Source organism: Rhea americana, unplaced genomic scaffold (genome assembly GCF_003343005.1).
Source record: "Rhea americana isolate MKP2758 unplaced genomic scaffold, rheAme1 scaffold_166, whole genome shotgun sequence".
Classification (NCBI taxonomy): Eukaryota; Metazoa; Chordata; class Aves; order Rheiformes; family Rheidae; genus Rhea; species Rhea americana.
In genome coordinates, this window is record NW_028185772.1 from 1,923,097 (window position 1) to 1,942,389 (window position 19,293).

General features: G+C 36.7%; 1 protein-coding gene across 6 annotated transcripts in view; it reads left to right on the plus strand.

Annotated features, from left to right (window-relative positions):
- CEP170 (centrosomal protein 170) overlaps nt 1–17,915 on the plus strand; it is a 111,071-nt gene extending 93,156 nt beyond the window's left edge. For 5 of the 6 annotated variants that reach the window (XM_085300610.1, XM_085300605.1, XM_085300608.1 and 2 more), the window contains 6 exons: nt 2,468–2,645; nt 4,102–4,269; nt 5,810–5,898; nt 12,606–12,699; nt 14,257–14,308; nt 15,558–17,915. In XM_085300610.1, coding sequence (XP_085156736.1) covers nt 2,468–2,645; nt 4,102–4,269; nt 5,810–5,898; nt 12,606–12,699; nt 14,257–14,308; nt 15,558–15,844 — 868 coding nt within the window. In that variant the 3' untranslated portion in view covers nt 15,845–17,915. The remainder of the gene's footprint in view (nt 1–2,467; nt 2,646–4,101; nt 4,270–5,809; nt 5,899–12,605; nt 12,700–14,256; nt 14,309–15,557) is intronic. The other variant, XM_085300607.1, reaches the window with a different exon arrangement.
- The last annotated feature ends 1,378 nt before the right edge of the window (nt 17,916–19,293 follow it).

Here is a 19,293-nt window from a genome sequence, read left to right on the forward strand (position 1 = left end):
AATACTGCAGGTATTCTTTCACTACAGGTAAGTAAGAGTTAAAGCTCCAGGTTGTTGGTCATGGTGTCCCCATATGAAGCCAGGTGCTGTTATTGGTTGTACAAAACATACTCCTTATGTTTATGAGATACTCTTGGTTTCTAATAGTTAATGCAAAATGATTTGAATGCCTCATTTATGRGAAGTCAAGCCCAACTCTCAGTTAGTTTCCTGATTTTCTTTTTTTCTTTTTTCTTTTTTTTTCAGTGCTCTAAATTGTTTCTGTATGGAATATTTCTTTTCAAAGAATCTCACTTGAGTATTGACTGTAGGTTACTGTCATACTGAAACTAATTTCAGATTTGTTCACATGACTAGTGGTTGACCATGATGTTTGTCTAAGAAATTGATTGCTTGCCATCCATGTTAGAATTGTTTATTATGAAATTTTCAGGATTTGTTAAAATTMTTTTTTTATGTAGACACCTGAAATGTTGTGAAATTTTGATTGTCAGGTAAGAACTCGGTTGAAATGACTGTCCCATGTTGAAACATTACCGATTTCTTTGGAGAGCTACATCTTAGTTGATTTGTAGTACTTTCRGTTGTAGTGTTTAATGACGCTCCTGTTGTGGAGGAATTGCTGATAATAACAATTCCCTATTCTTTGTTTTCTTCATAACTATTCGTTAAATACCAAAACTTGTCCCAGAAGTTCAAACATTTGATAGCATACCTTTCATTCTCTGTCTTTAAAAATTGATGTGGTTGTCTGAAAAAAGAAAATAATTGCTCTAGTTTCTTTTTAACCCAGGATAGTAGCTCAAACTTTGGATGTTTAATAGTGCACATATATAAGAACATGAAACAGACATAAAAATTGACCCAAAAGATGTAGTAATTAGGTTTAATAAGTTAATGTAGTTGTGGGCATGTAACATACTTTATAAATAATTAACTTGCTTTTTACTTTATTGTTCCAGTCTTTCATTGTGTGTATTCAGAAATAATGTCTTGAGTGGTTACAGGTAATTGCAGCATATTGATYCCACAGCCTTATTCCAATTGTATGWTAATTTATGCCAGACGAGGTTGTGCTTTATCAAACTGCTAATGCTTAGCCACAAAATCCAGTGTTGGAATTTGATGAAAATTTCTATAATTGTTTTGTTTTTCTAGTACAAATTTGACTCTCAAACTCTGTCTCTATAGCAGTGGTGTCCACATACTTTAGCTTAAAGACAAAAGCAATTTCAAAATAGTGTGAGGCAGCCTTACCCCTTAATAAGCAGCAGCCAGCACCGAGTGTAACCTTGCTGTACATCTCCTTCTACTAAAAGGGTGACTGCATCCATTCATGGAGTCTTCAGCAGGTACCGCGTTAGCACAGTTGACTCTTTTGTCTTTGTTCCTGTCAGCCAGAGGTATGAAAAGGGAACGCTTGGTGGACTGCTCTGCATTCCAGGTCTTCCAGACTGCTGCTCGAAGCCGGAGATTCAGGCTGCTATAGTTAGTGGCAGGTAAAGTAGTAGCTCAAAGGCTCGGCACCTGCCACTAACTATAGCACCCTGAATCTCCAGCTTCGAGCAGCAGTTTGGAAGACCTGGAATGCAGAGCAGTCCACCAAGCGTTCCTTTTTCATATCTCTGCTTTTTACCTCTCTTGGGATGCTCTGGGGAGGAGTGGCACAACCAGAGGCAGACAGGCTCCCTCCCTTTGCTTGCCTGCTACTAAGCAGAAGATTGAGCAGAGTTATTTTGTGATGCCATGCATCAGGAGAAAAGGAAAAACTGCTGTGCAGCAACTGCAAAGAGAGGCAGCAGTTCAGAGCACTTCAAAGAGTAAGTTTTCACAGGAGTCTTTGGTTGGGAAGTGAGATATACTTCTGCTATCATATATAGGTTTTCACAGGCATGTCCTGTTTTTCTAACAGGAAAGCTTGCCTTGATTAAATTTGAGCATTTAAGTATTTATCTGGAATTTCAGACGTGCAAGCAGCTTATTTCAAGCAAGCTGAGAAGCTGCTGGAAGGCCAGAAGTCCTGGCAAAATTCTTTGCAAGTAGGCAAACTGTGGTATAGCATAGTRTTAAATCAAAGATATTCTGGATGAGTCAGCTTTACTGCATACACTCAGATCATCTGTGCAGTATGTTCACAGTGTTTCCAGTGCATGTTAGATGTTGCACTTACTGCCCATGTTGYACATATCTCTGCTTGGGAATACTAAAAAGAAAACAAGGAAGTTCTGTCTTTCAAGACTCTGTGTCTTTTATCTTCTTCCTCTAGAGAGGCATAGGATTAAAAGCTGCAGTTAAAAATTTCCTATCTGTGGTTTWGTGAACAGATTTTCAGCTTGTAATGACATATACATTGTCGTAGTACAATTATCATCAAGAGCTGCAACCTAGAAGTTCAAAGGCTGCAGGTTGGGCTCTGGTGACCTGGAAGTATTTGCAGGGAGGAATGTAACACTGTCTTTATTACTAGGATCAGTCAAGATCTGGCTCTCATCGCACGGGAAATCAACGATGTAGCAGGAGAGATAGATTCAGTGACTTCTTCAGGCACTGCCCCCAGTACCACAGTAAGCACTGCTGCCACCACCCCTGGCTCTGCCATAGACACTAGAGAAGAGGTAGGAGATCTTCATGGAGAAATGCATAAGGTTCTTTCTTTTCTTTATTTCTTTTGCTTTTAGCATTTTGCATAGCCTTTTTTTAGTTATTTCCACCCAACCTATGTGCATGATCGCTACATTCTCTTTTGCTTTAAATTCCTTTACGTTTTGACAAATAAGCAACCCAGAAATGAGTCTATGAACAYAGACTGTCAAAAAGATCACCCAGTGCATTCTGTCTGTCTCTTTTTTTTTTTTCCATGAAACAGAGGACAAGATGGCTATTTGTTTCTTGCTTGTCCATGGCCTTAGATACTACTTAGTAATATCTAAGTGCATTTAAAGATACTAGTGTGTATGCATGAATATATACAAATATGTATACGTAATACTTCGCATATTACAAACAGAAGAGCCCCTTTTTTCACAGGTGACATAAAAGTTTCTTCTGAACACTGAAGTACTTAGGCAGCATTAACAATACCTTAGATTTTCTTTCCTAATAACATTATCAAAAACTGCCTTAAAATAAGTTTGTCCTGTGCTTCTGTTAGTTCTTATTTTCTCTGAGTTTCTTTGGTGTGCTGTTGTATGAATATATTGACTAACTTGTTCTAGTAACCATCACAGATCTAATGCTGGTAAATATTTTGATCWGATATGTTGATGTGAATTTAAGTCATCTCTTTTTACCATATTACAATCATCCTAACTTTTCATAAATGTCTACTGTATTTTTTCCTTCATAGTACTACTTTCAAAATATGTTTACTCATTTTTGTGGATGAAAGGTTTGGTTAATACACWAGTTGACTGTTTAGTATAAGACTGTCATTTTCTGTGGAAAAAAAAGATATAAACAGTGGCAAGAAATCAGTGAGGTGTATGCCCCGTAAAGTTACCTCCACTTGGATTTTTTTTTTTTTTTTTAATTCTTAGACTAAAGAACTAAACTTCAGYAAATAGAAGTGTGCATTTTCTCAAATCCAGTTAGAGCACACTGATGTACTTAGTAATATTTAGTAATATATTACTAAATCCATGTTTATTTTCCTCTTAAAAAAAAAATGTACAGTGCATACATACTACTGCAAGTGGCAGTATCTCCTCAATGTAGATAAATGTGCTTCTTGTAACAGTTCAACTAATTGGTTTGGATAAAGTTAAACTCTGGTACTACTGAATTTCACAAATATGCTTCATTAATAAAAGATAGAAAATATCTAATACCAGTTTATAGATAACTAATGTACTACCTGTACCTAAGCAACATTTCTATGAGGTAGTCTTATTTCTGTTGCCATGTGTGTCTGGTATTTGAAAAAAGCCATTAGTTTTTACAAGGTATTGTTACATAGGAGTTGCATTATTTGATACCATAGAAGATGGACAGAGTGATTTTTATTTGATAGGATTCTTGTAATCTGTTTCAGATGGAAGAATGTTAGTCCAATCTTGCATATATCCAGTAGGTTTCATAAACTGCATCTTTCTTTTCCCCCAGTTGGTTGACCGTGTATTTGATGAAAGTCTCAATTTTAGAAAAATTCCTCCACTAGTGCATACCAAACCGCCTGAGGGGAAYGGTCGGCCTGCTGATCCTAGACCTCAGCTAACAGATGCCCTTGATCCCCCAACAATTACCCGGAGAAGAACTTGGAGCAGAGATGAAGTGAGTACACAGCCTGTTTTTATATAGTAACGTGTCTATTTTGAGCTTTCACAATTGTCTCCCCATTTAATGTTCCAAACACGATCCTTTCTTTGCCTCCTGGGACAAGTGGCAGTAATGCTGGAAAAAAAATTCCATATTATTTAGTCTGTAAAATGCTCAAATATGGTTTGTTTATATAGGATACTGATTAGAACACAAGTATGAATTTCTTAACTTAAAAAAAAATCTTTATTTCAAAACTTACATAATTGTTTGTATCCAATTCCTGTAGAACTAGTAATCATAGAATCAGTAAGGTTGGAAGGGACCTCTGGAGATCATCTAGTCCAACCTCCACGCTCAGCAGGTTCACCTAGAGCATGTTGCACAGGGTTGCATCCAGGCAGGCCTTGAACTTCTCCAGAGAAGGAGACTMCACAACCTCTCTGGGCAACCTGGTCCAGTGCTCCGTCACTCTCACAGGGAAGAAATTCCCCCTCACGGTCAGGCGGAACTTGCTGTGCTTCARTTTCTGCCCATTGCCTCTTGTCCTGTCACACGGGGCAACTGAGAAGAGTTTGTCCCTGTCCCCTTGACACCCTCCCTTCAGGTACTTGTACCCATTGATAAGATCCCCCCTCAGTCTTCTCTTCCCCAGGCTGAAGGTGCTCCAGCCCTCTGATCATCTTTGTAGCCCTGCGCTGTACTCTCTCCAGTAGCTCCATGTCTCTCTTGTACTGGGCAGCCCACAACTGGACACAGTACTCGAGATGAGGCCTCCCCAGGGTTAAGTAGAGGGGCAGGATCACCTCCCTCGACCTGCTGGCAACACTCTTCCYAATGCAGCCCAGGAGACCATTGGCCTTCTTGGCCACAAGGGCACATTGCTGGCTCATGGTCARCCTGTCATCCACCARCACTCCYAGGTCCTCTTCTGCAGAGCTGCTCTCCASAAAGTCATCCCCCAGCTTGTACTRGTGCCTAGGGTTATTTYTCCCTAGGTGCAGGACYCTGCACTTGCCCTTSTTGAACCTCATGAGGTTCCTCTCTGCCCAGCTCTCCAGCCTGTCCAGGTSTCTCTGAATGGCAGCACAGCCCTCAGGTGTGTCAGCCACTCCTCCCAGCTTGGTATCATCAGCAAACTTGCTGAGGATGTGCTCCGTCCCCTCATCCAGGTTGTTGATGAARAAGYTGARCAGGATGGGACCCAGTCCTAAGCCCTGGGGGACGCCACTAGCCACAGGCCTCCAACTRGACTCCAYGCCACTGAYGACGACCCTCTGAGCTCTGCCTTTCAGCCAGTTCTCAATCCACCTCACTGTCTACTTGTCTAACCCACACTTGCTGAGCTTCTCTAGGAGGATGTTATGGGAGACAGTGTCAAAAGCCTTGCTGAAGTCAAGGTACACAGTGTCCACTGCTCTCCCCTCATCTACCCAGCCAGTCACTCCATCACAGAAGGCTATCGGATTGGTTAAGCAGGATTTCCCCATGGTGAATCCATGCTGACTACTCCTGATCACCTCCTTAATGTCTTTTCATTAACAATTTATTGCAGGTTATGGGGGATAGCTTGCTGTTGTCCTCAGTCGTTCAGTTTTCTCGCAAGATAAGACAATCCATAGACAAAACAGCTGGCAAAATCAGGTGAGTTTTTTATTATTGTAATTACTATTCTGCTCTTATTGACATTCCTACTTGTTGCAGTTACATATATAATACAGCAAACATATTGGTAACAACTTTTGTTTTAAAAAAGCAATTTTTACTATGGCTTTTTTTAGTGTTCAAAAAGATTTCTGGTGAATAATTATTCCATTATTGTTTGTGTGTGTTTCACATTATATGAATGTTAAGTATCAACAACATTTGCATGAACAGAGCGGTATCCATCATACTCCAGCACTGGTCCAACACAAACAAATGCTGCGCAAAATCTACACTACCTTTATACAAGTCTCCTAGAACTCCCTTTCTTAAAAGACAGGATTAAAGTGTTGCTGAGCCGTAGAAGTGGACCCGGTATAGTTGCCAAGCTGGTCTAGGGATCATCCATTTTAGGAAGAAAAAGCAAATGGGAGAACAGTTTCAAAAAATCTTCGTGAAAAAGAATCTGTTCTGGAGACAGTCAATTAGACAATGTGCAAGGCAGTGGTCTTGGAAAAGTCTTGMTTCACTGTTATTTTGTGTCAAAGGCAGGAAAAAAAAATACACCCTCCCTTCAGGTACTTGTACACATTGATAAGATCCCCCCTCAGTCTTCTCTTCCCCAGGCTGAAGAGGCCCAGTTCTCGCAGCCGTTCCTCGTAGGGCAGATGCTCCAGCCCTCTGATCGTCTTTGTAGCCCTACACCGGACTCTCTCCAGTAGCTCCATGTCTATCTCGTACTGGGGAACCCAGAACTGGACACCATCACCATGATTACCTTGAGAAGCTACTAGCATAGTTTTCAGATGAGAAAATTTTGAAACAGCTGCAGTAAATAAAACATCTGGAATTGTTCAACACTTTTTAACAATGGAATTTTGTATTTCAACTTCATGGAACAATTATGTATTTAAAGCAGTATGATAGCAGCCAGCATTATTGTCTTAAATTCTAGTAAACATGCTGACTACTATCAAGTCTGGATTTTGTATTCACTCCAGCATATATACTGTCTTCCAATAACTTTCATTGGTATTTGGCATCACCTTYGCCAAAGTTTGGAGTTAATTTGCCATTATTACACAGGCACATCTGCATCTAGATGGTCTGTGTTCTACCATTCTTTGATATTCTGTGATAAAGCTTTTTCATCCACACAGTTTCAGAGTTCAATTTCTACAACTTCTTTTTCTCTGCTATTTCCAATTGCTATTTTGCCCTGCTTTATATCTGTCCAGAATTCTGCACAGGGTTCATTTCCATAGACCAAATATTTCACCTTCTTCCTTGCACCTGTTCAGTCATTCATTGTTCCATCTTAAATCAAATGATACATTTCCAGACTTTCCTTTCAACATCATTTGTGGCCTATCCTACTCTTACTGTCAAACTCATTAGCAGCTTTTGCCTTCAAATTTCCTGCAATAACAGTTGACCTACTTGTTAAATTTGCAAAAAGATTTTCTTGTTTTCACTCATGCCACCCTCATGACACAGCATTACCTGTATAGTAAGGTCTTTACAATACAAGTCATGAGATTTCTTTAGGTGTGGTGTGGTAGGCTTTTCTAATTTTTTTTTTTTGGGGGGGGGGGGGGGGGGGAGGGGGGCAGGGGGGAGAAGGGAAGGGAAGGTGTCTTTTTCGTTTTGCATTGCTTTTACTGTGAACTGAGATGGTTGTGGTTTGTGCTGGGAACTTTATATGCTGCAATCATACTTTATATTGAAACTTTTTCTTTCCCATTATGGATACAAATTTATTTTTTCACTCTGTGTGGTGTTACAAATGCTCTGTATCCTGGGCTTTCCTTCTCTTGTGCCATATTCTATACCGTAAGCTCACATGTTTAGATAGATCCCTTCATTAAATATCATAGCAGCTGACAGGAAATACAGACATGTCAAAAATGATAACTTGTTTCTCTACCAACAGCTGCATTTAACTTGAAGGAGCGAACGTGCAACCTGGTGGTGACTAACCACTTTGGTTGACAGAAGGAAGTGGAAATGCCAAATACATAGTTCAGGGTTGTATAATTTGCATGTCCTGCTTCAGATCTTCTTTCAATTATCATTTAAAAACATTTAAAATATGAAGGTCGTTTGATAGAATTGCATGTATGATTTTTAGACTAGGATAAAATATTACTTCTGTAATTGATCAGTTTGTCTAGGAAGTGTCAGATACTGAAATCTTAGATGTGTAACACTAATCAAAATCACAAATTTAATTCAGCATAGTTTTGATTTGAGCATAATTCTATGGGAAAATACTGTGAAGACCATGTGGAACTCTGCTTCCCAGGATTTTTTTTCCTGTTAAAGCTGCATCATTGGAACAAGAWTCTTGCTTATTGATTGACTTATTTGTGGTAGGTTTCTGGGATAATACGTATCTTAAAGTTCCTCAGAAGTAGTATATAGGTCAGTGTTTGCTCTTTTTTTTGTTGTTGTTTTTGTCCTGATTTTTCTTGTCAGTTGGACACTTCATGATCTGTAAATGTATTGCCAGAACTGCAGTTTATTTAAAATAAAAAACTGTGAGTTCAACACAGTGATTTAAAACAAATTTATGTATGTAAATTTTTTCAGAGGAAAGCAGATAACTATAAAATCAAGGCTTATATTTTTCTATTTAATTTTCTGTCTGAGTTTATAAGAGGTTGGTCAGCTACATTATAATTAGTGTAGTAATTCTACAAGCATAGATGACATTGTAAATATAAGCATACCTGTAAATATTATATGCAATTCCACTTGTTTACTTTAAATGYGTATATCTATAAAAATATAATGGAAAAACTTTATTTAGTAAATAATGCTTTAGCATTTTCCTCAGAGATGTAATCAGTATTTCCTTGTTAATAATAAAATGGAAAAGGATGTAGTTATGCAGTCCTGCTACTTTAAATGGATTTGAATAATATACAATTATTCATAATATTATTGGTATTTTGAATTAGAAAACAGGAGTGAAGAATTGTTTTTTAGGGATCATGTGAGGGTCCAAGGACCTATGTACATCATAACAAAGCTAAGGTAAAATCTCTAAAGATAAGTTCCATTGACTAGCATACTTCTGCTCATTTTACTRGAGCTAAGCAAATTAAAATTTCTGCCCAGGGCAGATGTGATGAGATTCAGTCAAGACTTGTCAAGCTAGCAGTTTTGCCAGCTGTCTCTCTTCCAGAGAGTATTCAAACCCAAAAGGRGAGGAGAAGTTTTCAAAGCTGCCAGTAATAGTTGTGTGCCTGACTGTGTTTTGTGCTTTTAAAAGTCCTCCCTAAAATTTAATTGTTTACACATGTAGACTTCTTTAACAAAAACAGAGACAGTATAGGGCAATTAGTATTTACAAATTGCATCTTACACATTAAAAAATTATATCCCTGCTCGCTGAAGCCAAATGGAAAAAGACACGCTTCCTGTTAATGTGAACGTTATTCTTTGTCTAACATTTTAGTTGCAATAGCTAGCTTTACTAAAAAGATCAGTTTTGCTTTGGCTAAAATATTAAGGACATAAATATTTTTAGTCATTCTTGACCAGAAATGACTAGAAATTAAAATGAGTTGAAAAGAATAATGAAGATAAATCTGAGGAGAGACAGAAATATATATCCTTTTGCCTGACTTGTTCCTTCCCCTGCTTGATTAGAGCTGCCATTTCTTGGTTTCTCATTGTAGATAATGTCTGGATTCCACTGAGTTCTGTTGCCGTTCCTGCCTTTATATTTTCTAATGCGATTAAGAAATAAGATTGAGAGAAGCTTTTGAYTCTGTATTTCTCTATTAGAATCTTTGAGTTCTGAGTCCAGCCGAGTGTCCAGCTTGAACCAGAACCTAGTGCCTGGTTCTTTCCTTTCACCAACGCCCCTGTAGATGTCGTCTTTTCTTCAGGATATGGTCGTAGCTTAGGTATTGCTAAGCTGCTTCTTTATAATGTATCTTTATTCATTGCTGTGCATGTTCACTTAGGTTCTCATCCAGTATACTGTATAGAAAACTGCATTATATTAAAAAAAAAAATACGGCAATTTTCTCATCTTGGGTCATATAACCAAGTCTTTGCTAACAGACTCTAATGGTGGTTTCCCAGTGCTAGACTGTATATCCAGTTTGACTGTTTTTCTGTCTTTATACGTTGTAATAAGCTTACAGAACTTTTCAGAGATTGTTGAGGTAAGTAGATTTTGTAGGGAGAAGACCTATGATTTTATCAGTGCTGTGYGACATGAATGTGGTATTATTGCCTTGCCTTGTAACAGGCAAGTAACTTTTCAGTCCGGTAAAATATAGGCAAAGCAATCGGGTCAGTGTGGGTACCAGCTTGTCAGTTGCTGCTGTTTCATGTGTGGCCTGCAAAGTGTAGTAAAAAGAAAGATGAGGACTGAGCACAATCAAATAATGTTTAGGAAGAGAAAGGAAGACTGGAAAAGTAAGAGTAGAAGAAGGTAGGCACATCTAAATACATTGTTTTAATATAAAGACTATGGTAAGAAGGARGAAGAGCAAAGGAGACAGCGATGTAGATCTCCAGAAGAAAAAAAAAAAAAAAAAAAGGAAAAAAAAAAAAAAAAAAAAAAAAAAAAAAAGGCAATAGTCTTTCTAAAATTTTTACCAAAAACAAATTGGCCTGTTCACTTTATAGTAATAATAATGACCATTTTTAAATTACTGTTCTCTGTTTTTCTTTCAAAACATTTTAAATAAAAAGATCTCTGAAATGGAGAACACTCAATTTGTGAAAGAGAAATAATAACATTATCTCTAAAAGAGTGGAAGGCTGAATCTATCGCATGTACAAGCAAACACCTTAATCACATACCTAATCATGGAAATATTTTAATTTAAAATGAATAAGAAGGTAAATGGAAAAAAACAAGCAGTATCACAGTATTTTCTACATTTCTCCTATTAAAATTTCTCCTATTAGTGACACAAGTGATGCTAGTGAAATTTTCTGCTAAATAAAGGCTTATGTTCTATGTTCTTATGATTTCCAGAGTGATATAGATGCTATTAAAGTACAGATGGGGTACCTACATGGTTTTCTGTATACTGACTCCAAAAGTTTCCTATAGTCAGCCTTTTTGGTATTCAGGCTTGTGATTTTATGGCTTTGCAAGTTTTTGTGCTCCATTTCAGAACACRCATACAGTCTTGCCAGCTCCCTGATGATCAGATTTGTAACAAGATGATTTCACTTCTTGACATCATAAACTCTTTCAAGAATTTCTTTTTTTATACGCTGTAGCTTTGATTACTTTTAAATTATTTTTTCCATCACTCAAAAGCACCTTACTCTTTCTGTAGTTTGTATATTAATACACGTAAGTCACTCGTAGAAGTAGTCACTTGGCCTGATACCATTACATCATTTAAGTGATACCTCCTCTCACTGAAACAGCTGACAAAAAACATACAACAGTTTTGATACTGCGGCAACTGTGAGTGAAGAGAAGACAAAAGAGCGGTTAAAGCAGATTCTGGGTGGTATACTGCCCATAGGCGTCTCTATACTGAGGTGGCAGCGTACAAGTTTCGAATAAGTACACTTTCTTGACAAGATAGTAATTGAGAGTGGGATTTTTCCATAGAAAGAGTAAGATTAACAGAACTGCAGGAGTAAGTCTCCCAGCTGTCTTTGAAATCCTATGTCTTTGAGGTGCTGAGATGCAATGTATCAAGGATTTCCTCCTTTAAAAAAATTACGATTTCCTCTGAGTCATACCTGTACTAATAACTTCTTGAAAGTATGCAACTTCTTGCTCATGTTTTTAAATTAAATTTTTTGCTTAGCAGTCTTACTGTGGCTATTTTTGTGTTTTTAACTCTGAAATACCATTAATGGTTGCTACAGTTACATTTCAAATTAAGGTTAGTATCTAACTTACAGAAGTTACAGAAGTAGATTTGAAATATACTCCTTATGTCTCCATAGTGTCACTTATGTCACTTATATTCATAAAAATGAATAGCCAGACCTTAAATATGCATTGATYCATTTATTTTTAATTGTGTAAATATAAACAAATGATGTATATGATATGGCAAATGAAAACAAAAATTACTTATCACAGCAAGGATACAAAACATAAAAAAAAGGGGAAGCTCATATGCTTTGGGGTTTTAGAAATAATAGAAGTGACTTCTCTAAAGAGAAGATACTGACGTTACTAAACTATGTATATGTAGTTTGTGCTTTGAAGGTTTTCAAGGATTAGAAAAAAAGTCTTCTCTGAAATATATTTTTATTTTACTTCCTAAATTATTTTTTCATTAAATTAATAGAAAATACAAATATAAGAGTTTCATTTATTTAACAATGTTGATTTTTCTCTTATATTTTGCAACTGTTGCAAAATGCAGTCTTAATAGGGAACTCTGACTACTATAAAATAGTAGGATTAAAAAAATCTCTCAGAGCTGCAGGAAAGATTCTGAGATGTGTCTTTTCAACACCACATATAAGTATTTAACTATATGATTTACCATTTTATTTGTCAATAAGAATGATGTTGCTGAAACTCTATATGCATCCCTGAAAATCGAAGCTAGATTCTGTCAGTTTTTCATATTTCAGATTTCAGTTTTATTTAATGTTCCCTCAGCTGTTTTTTTGTGTCATGTATCTGATCTTTAAGTCCTAATTTGTTTATTTTCTGCCTATTTTAAATATACTCTTCTTGCATTTCTTTCTTACAGAATATTATTTAAAGACAAAGATAGAAATTGGGAAGAAATTGAAAACAAGTTGCGAGCTGAAAGTGAAGTTCCTATTGTGAAAACATCAAGCATGGTATGAACTGTTATCATTTCTGGGGTGGAATGAGCTTCTTTCTCATCTAATATTCAAATAATCAGCAGAAGAATGTATTATTTTCAATTATGTAAATGCAAAATTTTTTTAGTTTTACTTAGGCACTCAGTATATTTCAAGAATAAACCTAATGTTTTTTAATAATTAGGAAGCCTTACTTTCTTATATATAACCAGTCTCAAGTAATTGTATGGAGGAATTATTCTTTGCATAAAGAATAATTTAAAGACCTACAACAAACACAGCCTACAGCAAACACTCCATAAGTCACTTTAATTAAACAGAAAGTAACAGTTCAAATTCAAAAGTTAGGTTGCTTATTTATAAAATTACTTTACAGTTTTAAGGCTAATTTAGCAAATGATTATTAATATTTAAAGAAACAACTATATTTTGGCATGTGTGAATGAAAAGAATTGTAGCTATATCACAGTAAAAGCACTCTTCAAAACTTTAATCATGTTAATTTTGTGCTGAAGTGCTAACTCCATGCACCAGCTATAGAATCTCATGTTATTTGGARTTTTACCATTTTTTGGTCTGAACACTCGCTTTCAAGTTTCTRCTTAGTTTTCCCAGCAATTTATTGTTCAAATCCAGTATCAAAGCAGTACTTATTTGTACTACAAAATATTATCAAAAACTACCAGAAGATACTTGTAACTAATGTTTGTTTTGTCCTTGATACATTTATGTCCAGCTTAGATGTGGAATCTGTTCAAAGATAATGACTTTGTAAATGTGTAAAAGCCAAGATTATCAATCTCTGGGCCACCCACAAAAATCCATACATTAAATTAGATAGTACAGAAGTCCTTCARTGGGTTTCTGAAATCAGTTTCTTTGAAAATTCTCAGCTTTTAAAGTCCCATAAAAACCACTGATAGCTCTCTTTAGCAGTCGGTTTAACACTATTCTTCAGTGTAGGATTCTGCAGCGGTAGCATTAACGTATTTATAATTTGAGATGTGATACATTTAATGATTGTTTTCCTTCTGACTGACTCKCTGTGGCTGTCTGTATTAGCAAGTTGTGCAGTGCCAGAGGGGCAAATCTGAAAAGCAAAAGAGCACTGAGGACCCACCAGCCGTGCTGTCATGGGTCCCACAGGCCCCGGGGTCACGACTGCAGATAAAATCCCAGGGAGAGCATCTTACTAACTATTCTGACTTGCATCTGAACAAGGTTATGCATCACCCTGTTTACCCCATTAATATYGGGGTTTTCAAGCAGCTTTCCTATAAAGCCTTGCTATCATTTTGCCTTATTTCTATGGAATAGTGATGTCTSTATATCTGTGCTTGAGGACAGGTAGTGTAGGCAGCTGTGTGAGGGGCTGAATGAGATTTTGTTGATCTGGGYAAACAGCTGGTCAGAAGGAACTCTTGGTTTTTGAGAGATCCRCTGCTGTCCAACCTAAAGCACTGCTGCCTGGGAAGGATTATTCAAGGACTATTTACTCTGATAGGTAGTTCAAATCTCCTTTTTCTTCATGAGACATGTCCTTGAGCATTTGAATATTTGCTTCTTTTCTAGGAAATTTCATCAATCTTACAGGAACTGAAACGAGTTGAGAAACAGCTGCAAGGTATAAATACCTTTTTATTTTTCTCTTTTGTTATTAYCTGCTTCCAATTTCTTTTATGTATATATGTGTGTGTGTGTGTGTGTACATGCACACAAACATATGCATAAATATAAATATACATATGTATATATACATAAATATTAGTGTGAAACAAAAAGTCACATTTTATTAAACTGTCATCACAATATCAGTTACATATATTAATATCATATAATTGCTGACACATCTGTGTAAAGAAGTGTCACTGAAATGTTTTAAAACAGAAGAATGATAATGATATATTTTCATATGAAAACAACAGTTCAGAGAATCCTRAAAGAATTATTTGAGAAACATTCTTACTATAAATATTTTTTGTGGGTAAATTTTGAAGAGTGGGAGATAAGAGTACTGAGATTAAGCTACATAAAATAATTAGTCTTTCCAAATCAGTAATATCCTCATTTGTAGGACAATTCAGTATAAGGAATGCTCTAGAAYCATAATTATTGGGAAAGCTCTAAAAAGATTTGTCTGACATGATAAAATGAAAGTTTAGGATTAAGCATTGACATCTTTACTTCACATTACTGAATCCATTCTTTGCAATTGTGGAAGCCACAGTCTATAAATATCAAGGTTTATTTCYTGGCTTTTCACATGCAAAAACTAATGTAGGTGTATAATGGAGAGGAACTKGTGCTTATAAAGTGTGCTCTTCAGACTTCTATTCCTTTTATCAAAATCAACTTAAAAACTGATTTTAAAAAGTTGCAACCTTATTTGTCTATTGTTTATAATTAGTTTATAGTTTGATTTGGAGGGTGGATTTCCTAAGTGGTCGATGTTTATATTAATCATAATTGTGTTGTAAATTTCCTATATTTGTATTATTATGGAATTAAATCTGAATATCAGAAATAAYATGTTTTAAAAAAATTCAGGAAGAACCATTAACCACTATTATGGACAAATTTATTTGTTTTATGCTCAGCTCTAATCAAAAAATGTTAATTTGTTGCAATTATGTTCTTTAGACTATGCTGCTAAGAAACGAGGCCCAGAGGAAGAGACCAAATCATTTCCTTGTGTATATATTAGTGTTCAAAGAAAAATTAACATGATTATTTAATTATTTTAACTTCTAATGGAAATYGAGAATTATTGTAGTTCTAGTGTAGTTTAAATATAAAAAGCTTTTTTCTTGTGCAGAAAATCATAGTTTTCATGGCTTCTCCCCCATCCCTTTCATCTTCTCTTCACTGCTTAGCGATTAACGCTATGATTGACCCTGATGGTACCCTGGATGCTCTGAGCAACTTGGGCTTCGCCAGCCCCGTCCTACCAGCTCAGGCGAAGCCGAAGGCCAGTCCCGTTTCCCACAGTACCCGCTCTCCGGTGCAGGCAAACTGCCAGGCAGAACCTCGGGCTGCTCGACCTGCCGCCCTCCCGGCCCCAGCTGAATTTGACAACGCTGAATCCGAGTCTGACTTCAGCATACACTTCAATAGGTTTAACCCAGACGGTGAAGAGGAAGATGCCACTCTGCGTGAATGACATCTTGGTGCTGATGCGAATACCTTTCATGTGGAATGTTTAGAAATAAATGAAAAATCCTAATACTGGTTTTATAAATAAAAAAAAAATGGCTTGGTCAAACAGCATTTGTTTTGTTAAACCAGTTTTCTTTAACTGTAATGCTTTGATTGTCACACAAATCTTTTTCAAATCATAAAGATAAGCATAGATACAGTATAGAAAAGCAGATTGTGGCAGGTTTGCCCTTTGTGGTTGTGTGCTTTGCAAAAGAATTATTATATCAGCAGTTTTCCCTTAACAGATTTATTTCTTTTTAAAAGCCATGCAAGCAGTCTAACATTTAATGTTACTGAAACCCTGAATCTCTTTGCCAAGCTGCTCTATGAATGGATCTCCTCCACTAAAGTTTATACAGAATTGTTGAACAGTTGCATTTTGATTCTGAATGAGATGATTTATATAGGAAACATTATCTTTGACTACAATGACACATTACTGCAAAAGGTAAGACAGATTTCACAAAGCATTCTTTCTTCTGTGCTGAAAACCTCAAACAGTTCTGTGATTTATATAACCTTGTTGCTGCGTAAATTGTCTTGGGGTTTAAAAAGTTCACATATTATGTTTGCACTAAGATTTGCTGGGAGTGGTAGGTGAACATATYGATATCATTAAGCAGCAAACAGTGTTTTAGTGTACATAGAAAACTGATAATACTGTATTGTATTAACATTGCAGTGTTTTAATCCACTTTCTGAAGGGACTRTTTGGCACTTTTGACCTTGTTCAAATGTCTTTTTGATGTTAATGAAAGTAGGGAGTATTTCATATCTCATTTCTGTCCAAATGTTTGCTGAAACTAGCAAACAGATTTAAACATACAGCAATGTGGGACATGAAAAAGCATATTGAGGCAAATGGGCTCTCACCAATTCAAATACAACATGAGCTTGTGAAAGAAATTACTGTTCCTTGGAATGATCATGAGATGTAAAATTTTCTTTAGGGGACTTGGAAATAGAGTTGTCATAATTTGCTTGATCGATAGACGCGCTCCTGAGCAAATGATTTGCTTCTGTATATTCTCCTGTAGTCTTGCTAGTAAACCTGTCTCTGTCTTACATATTTAAAAGGATTCTGGAAGAAAACTGCTAACATAGACATTTTGCTTATACCACTGACAAGCAAGTCTATTTAAAGTTTCCTATATAAGCCTATTTTCCTTATAAGTTGTCCCAGTAACTTAACATTTGGAAATAATAATAATAAAAATAAAGTAAATTACTTTGTATTTCCAGAACACTGTAATTTGGAGGAATGTTATTTCTGTTAAATGTAACTAATAGACTGGAATTTTCCTATGTTTGCATCAGTCTCTATATATTAAGGTTAAAGATACAGTTTTGCAGCTTTTATGAAATGGTCTTTAATATTTCAGCAATAATCCTATATGACATTTGTTTAAAAAAAAACTACTTTCTGTACACTTTTAAACTGTACAGGCTTTCAGAAGTCAGTAAAAGTTGGACCAGTTAATAAAAACGCAAAAACTTTTTTTGTAGAGATGTAAAAACAGAACCACTAATCTGTTGTATAATGGATTTCGTATTTTCTTTAAAAAAAAATTAAAAGCAAACAGCCTTCTTGTATGACTCGATATACTCTAGCTAACTGTGGAAGCCTGAATGACACTAGTTTACAGAGGCTATAAGAAAGGTTTCAGAAGAGGCAGAAGGGCAAAAATAAATTGAAACTAGAGCCTAGGTGTTGAAAACGGAGTGTACCAAACCATCACCATAATTCCTTCTTTTGTTTAATGCTTGGGAACATGATTTTTCTGCAGACTCAAGTAAAAGTAGGAAATGATTAGGAAGGGTTAAAGGTTTGGGCTCTTTGTGCAAGATCCTATTTGTGTTCTTTCAGGCATTTATACCTTTATGTTCTGTAATAAGCATTTTGCATTACTATGTTCTTATTTTGTATGGACATGTTCTCCTTATTTATTTTTGTTACATTTATTATGTATGTTATTTTGTTATATGCATTTACAACTCCATTTTTAAATAAAGTGTTTCTGGAACTTTGAAAATGTGTGAATAAGTCATTCAGAACTGGAATATTCACATAGTCTTTCTGTATTCTAACTTACCTTTACTGAAATAGGAAATGACATTTTCACGCAACTTTTTCAGGAGAAAGGTTACTACTGCTTAATTTATTTTGTACTGATCCTGTTGGCTCACTTTCCTGTACTCAGGTTCACTTCCTCATTTGAACTGATTTCTGTAGTTAAGTTTCCTGCGAGAACAAAACTGTGAGTTTAATACWAAATTCAAAGCACACCTTGCATGTTTCAGCCTTCTCCATGAACACCAAAATAAGCAGAAAACTTATTTTAGTGCAGCAGAGAGCAGCAGCACTGCGTGGCCGGTTGCAACACAACATCTCGAGCTTTGCTCTGGCAGCGCAGCAAAAGGCAACGAGCAGCCAGCTGTGATCTTGCTTCATTTTTCCTTTTTATCCCCATTCTGAGGGCATAAGACTGTACTGGTGGCACCAAGTAGCRTTCAATTGCCCTCAGCCCTAGAAGGGCAGGAGGGATTTACTGGTGCTCACAGATGCCACTTTGGTTTAGTCAAAGGCGTGAACAAATTAAAAGGACTTTGCAGGTGTTCAGGGTTTTTATATTCCCCCACTTTGCTGTCAGTGTCTCCTCCCTTYTTGCCCATATCCTCTGTCTTTGTGGGGGGAAGAGGACTGCACCTTTGGGCTAATGCCCTGATGTGCAGAGCCCCACTTGTGTAAGCCATAGTGTGACAYTTTGAAATCTCTTTCCACTTCCTGTTTTCATCTATCCACCACACTTTGAGCAAAGCTTGTGCGGAGAGAGATGTTTTCCAGAAGTACTGAGGAAGTCCACCCAGACAGACTCAGTGCTCTGCTTCCCTTGGGAACGAGCAAACAGGGCTGCCGCAGCTGGCATGCAGCAGCACCGGGGACGGGGYGCTGGGGCCCTTCCCGATCGCTGCTATTGAATCCTCCCGCGTGGCAGTGCCTACGTGCGCTGCTCTCTTTATACACCCGCCTGACACTGCCAAGGACTGTCGCATCTACTTGGAGTGTGCAGAAACAGGGCTGAGTGCAACTTGGGTACCTGCCCGATGACAGTACGGTGGTCTTTCACTACAGCATGTGCTTCATTCCCAAAGTAACTGGTCCTTAAGTCTCGGAAGAGAAAGCTTTGTACCAAAGACTGAGGTTCAGGGAGATAACGTTTGAAGGCCTTTGTAATTTTAGCTGGTAATATTTAGAGCACAGAGGCATTTACAACTACTGCTTTGACACTGAGCCATGAAAAGCAAAGGGCATGAGTGCATCCATGAAAGCAAATGTAAAGTAAAATGAAGCCACATGTATCAAGGAAAAAGATTTTATACCATCGAATCTTGTATCTGAAGAAAATTCCA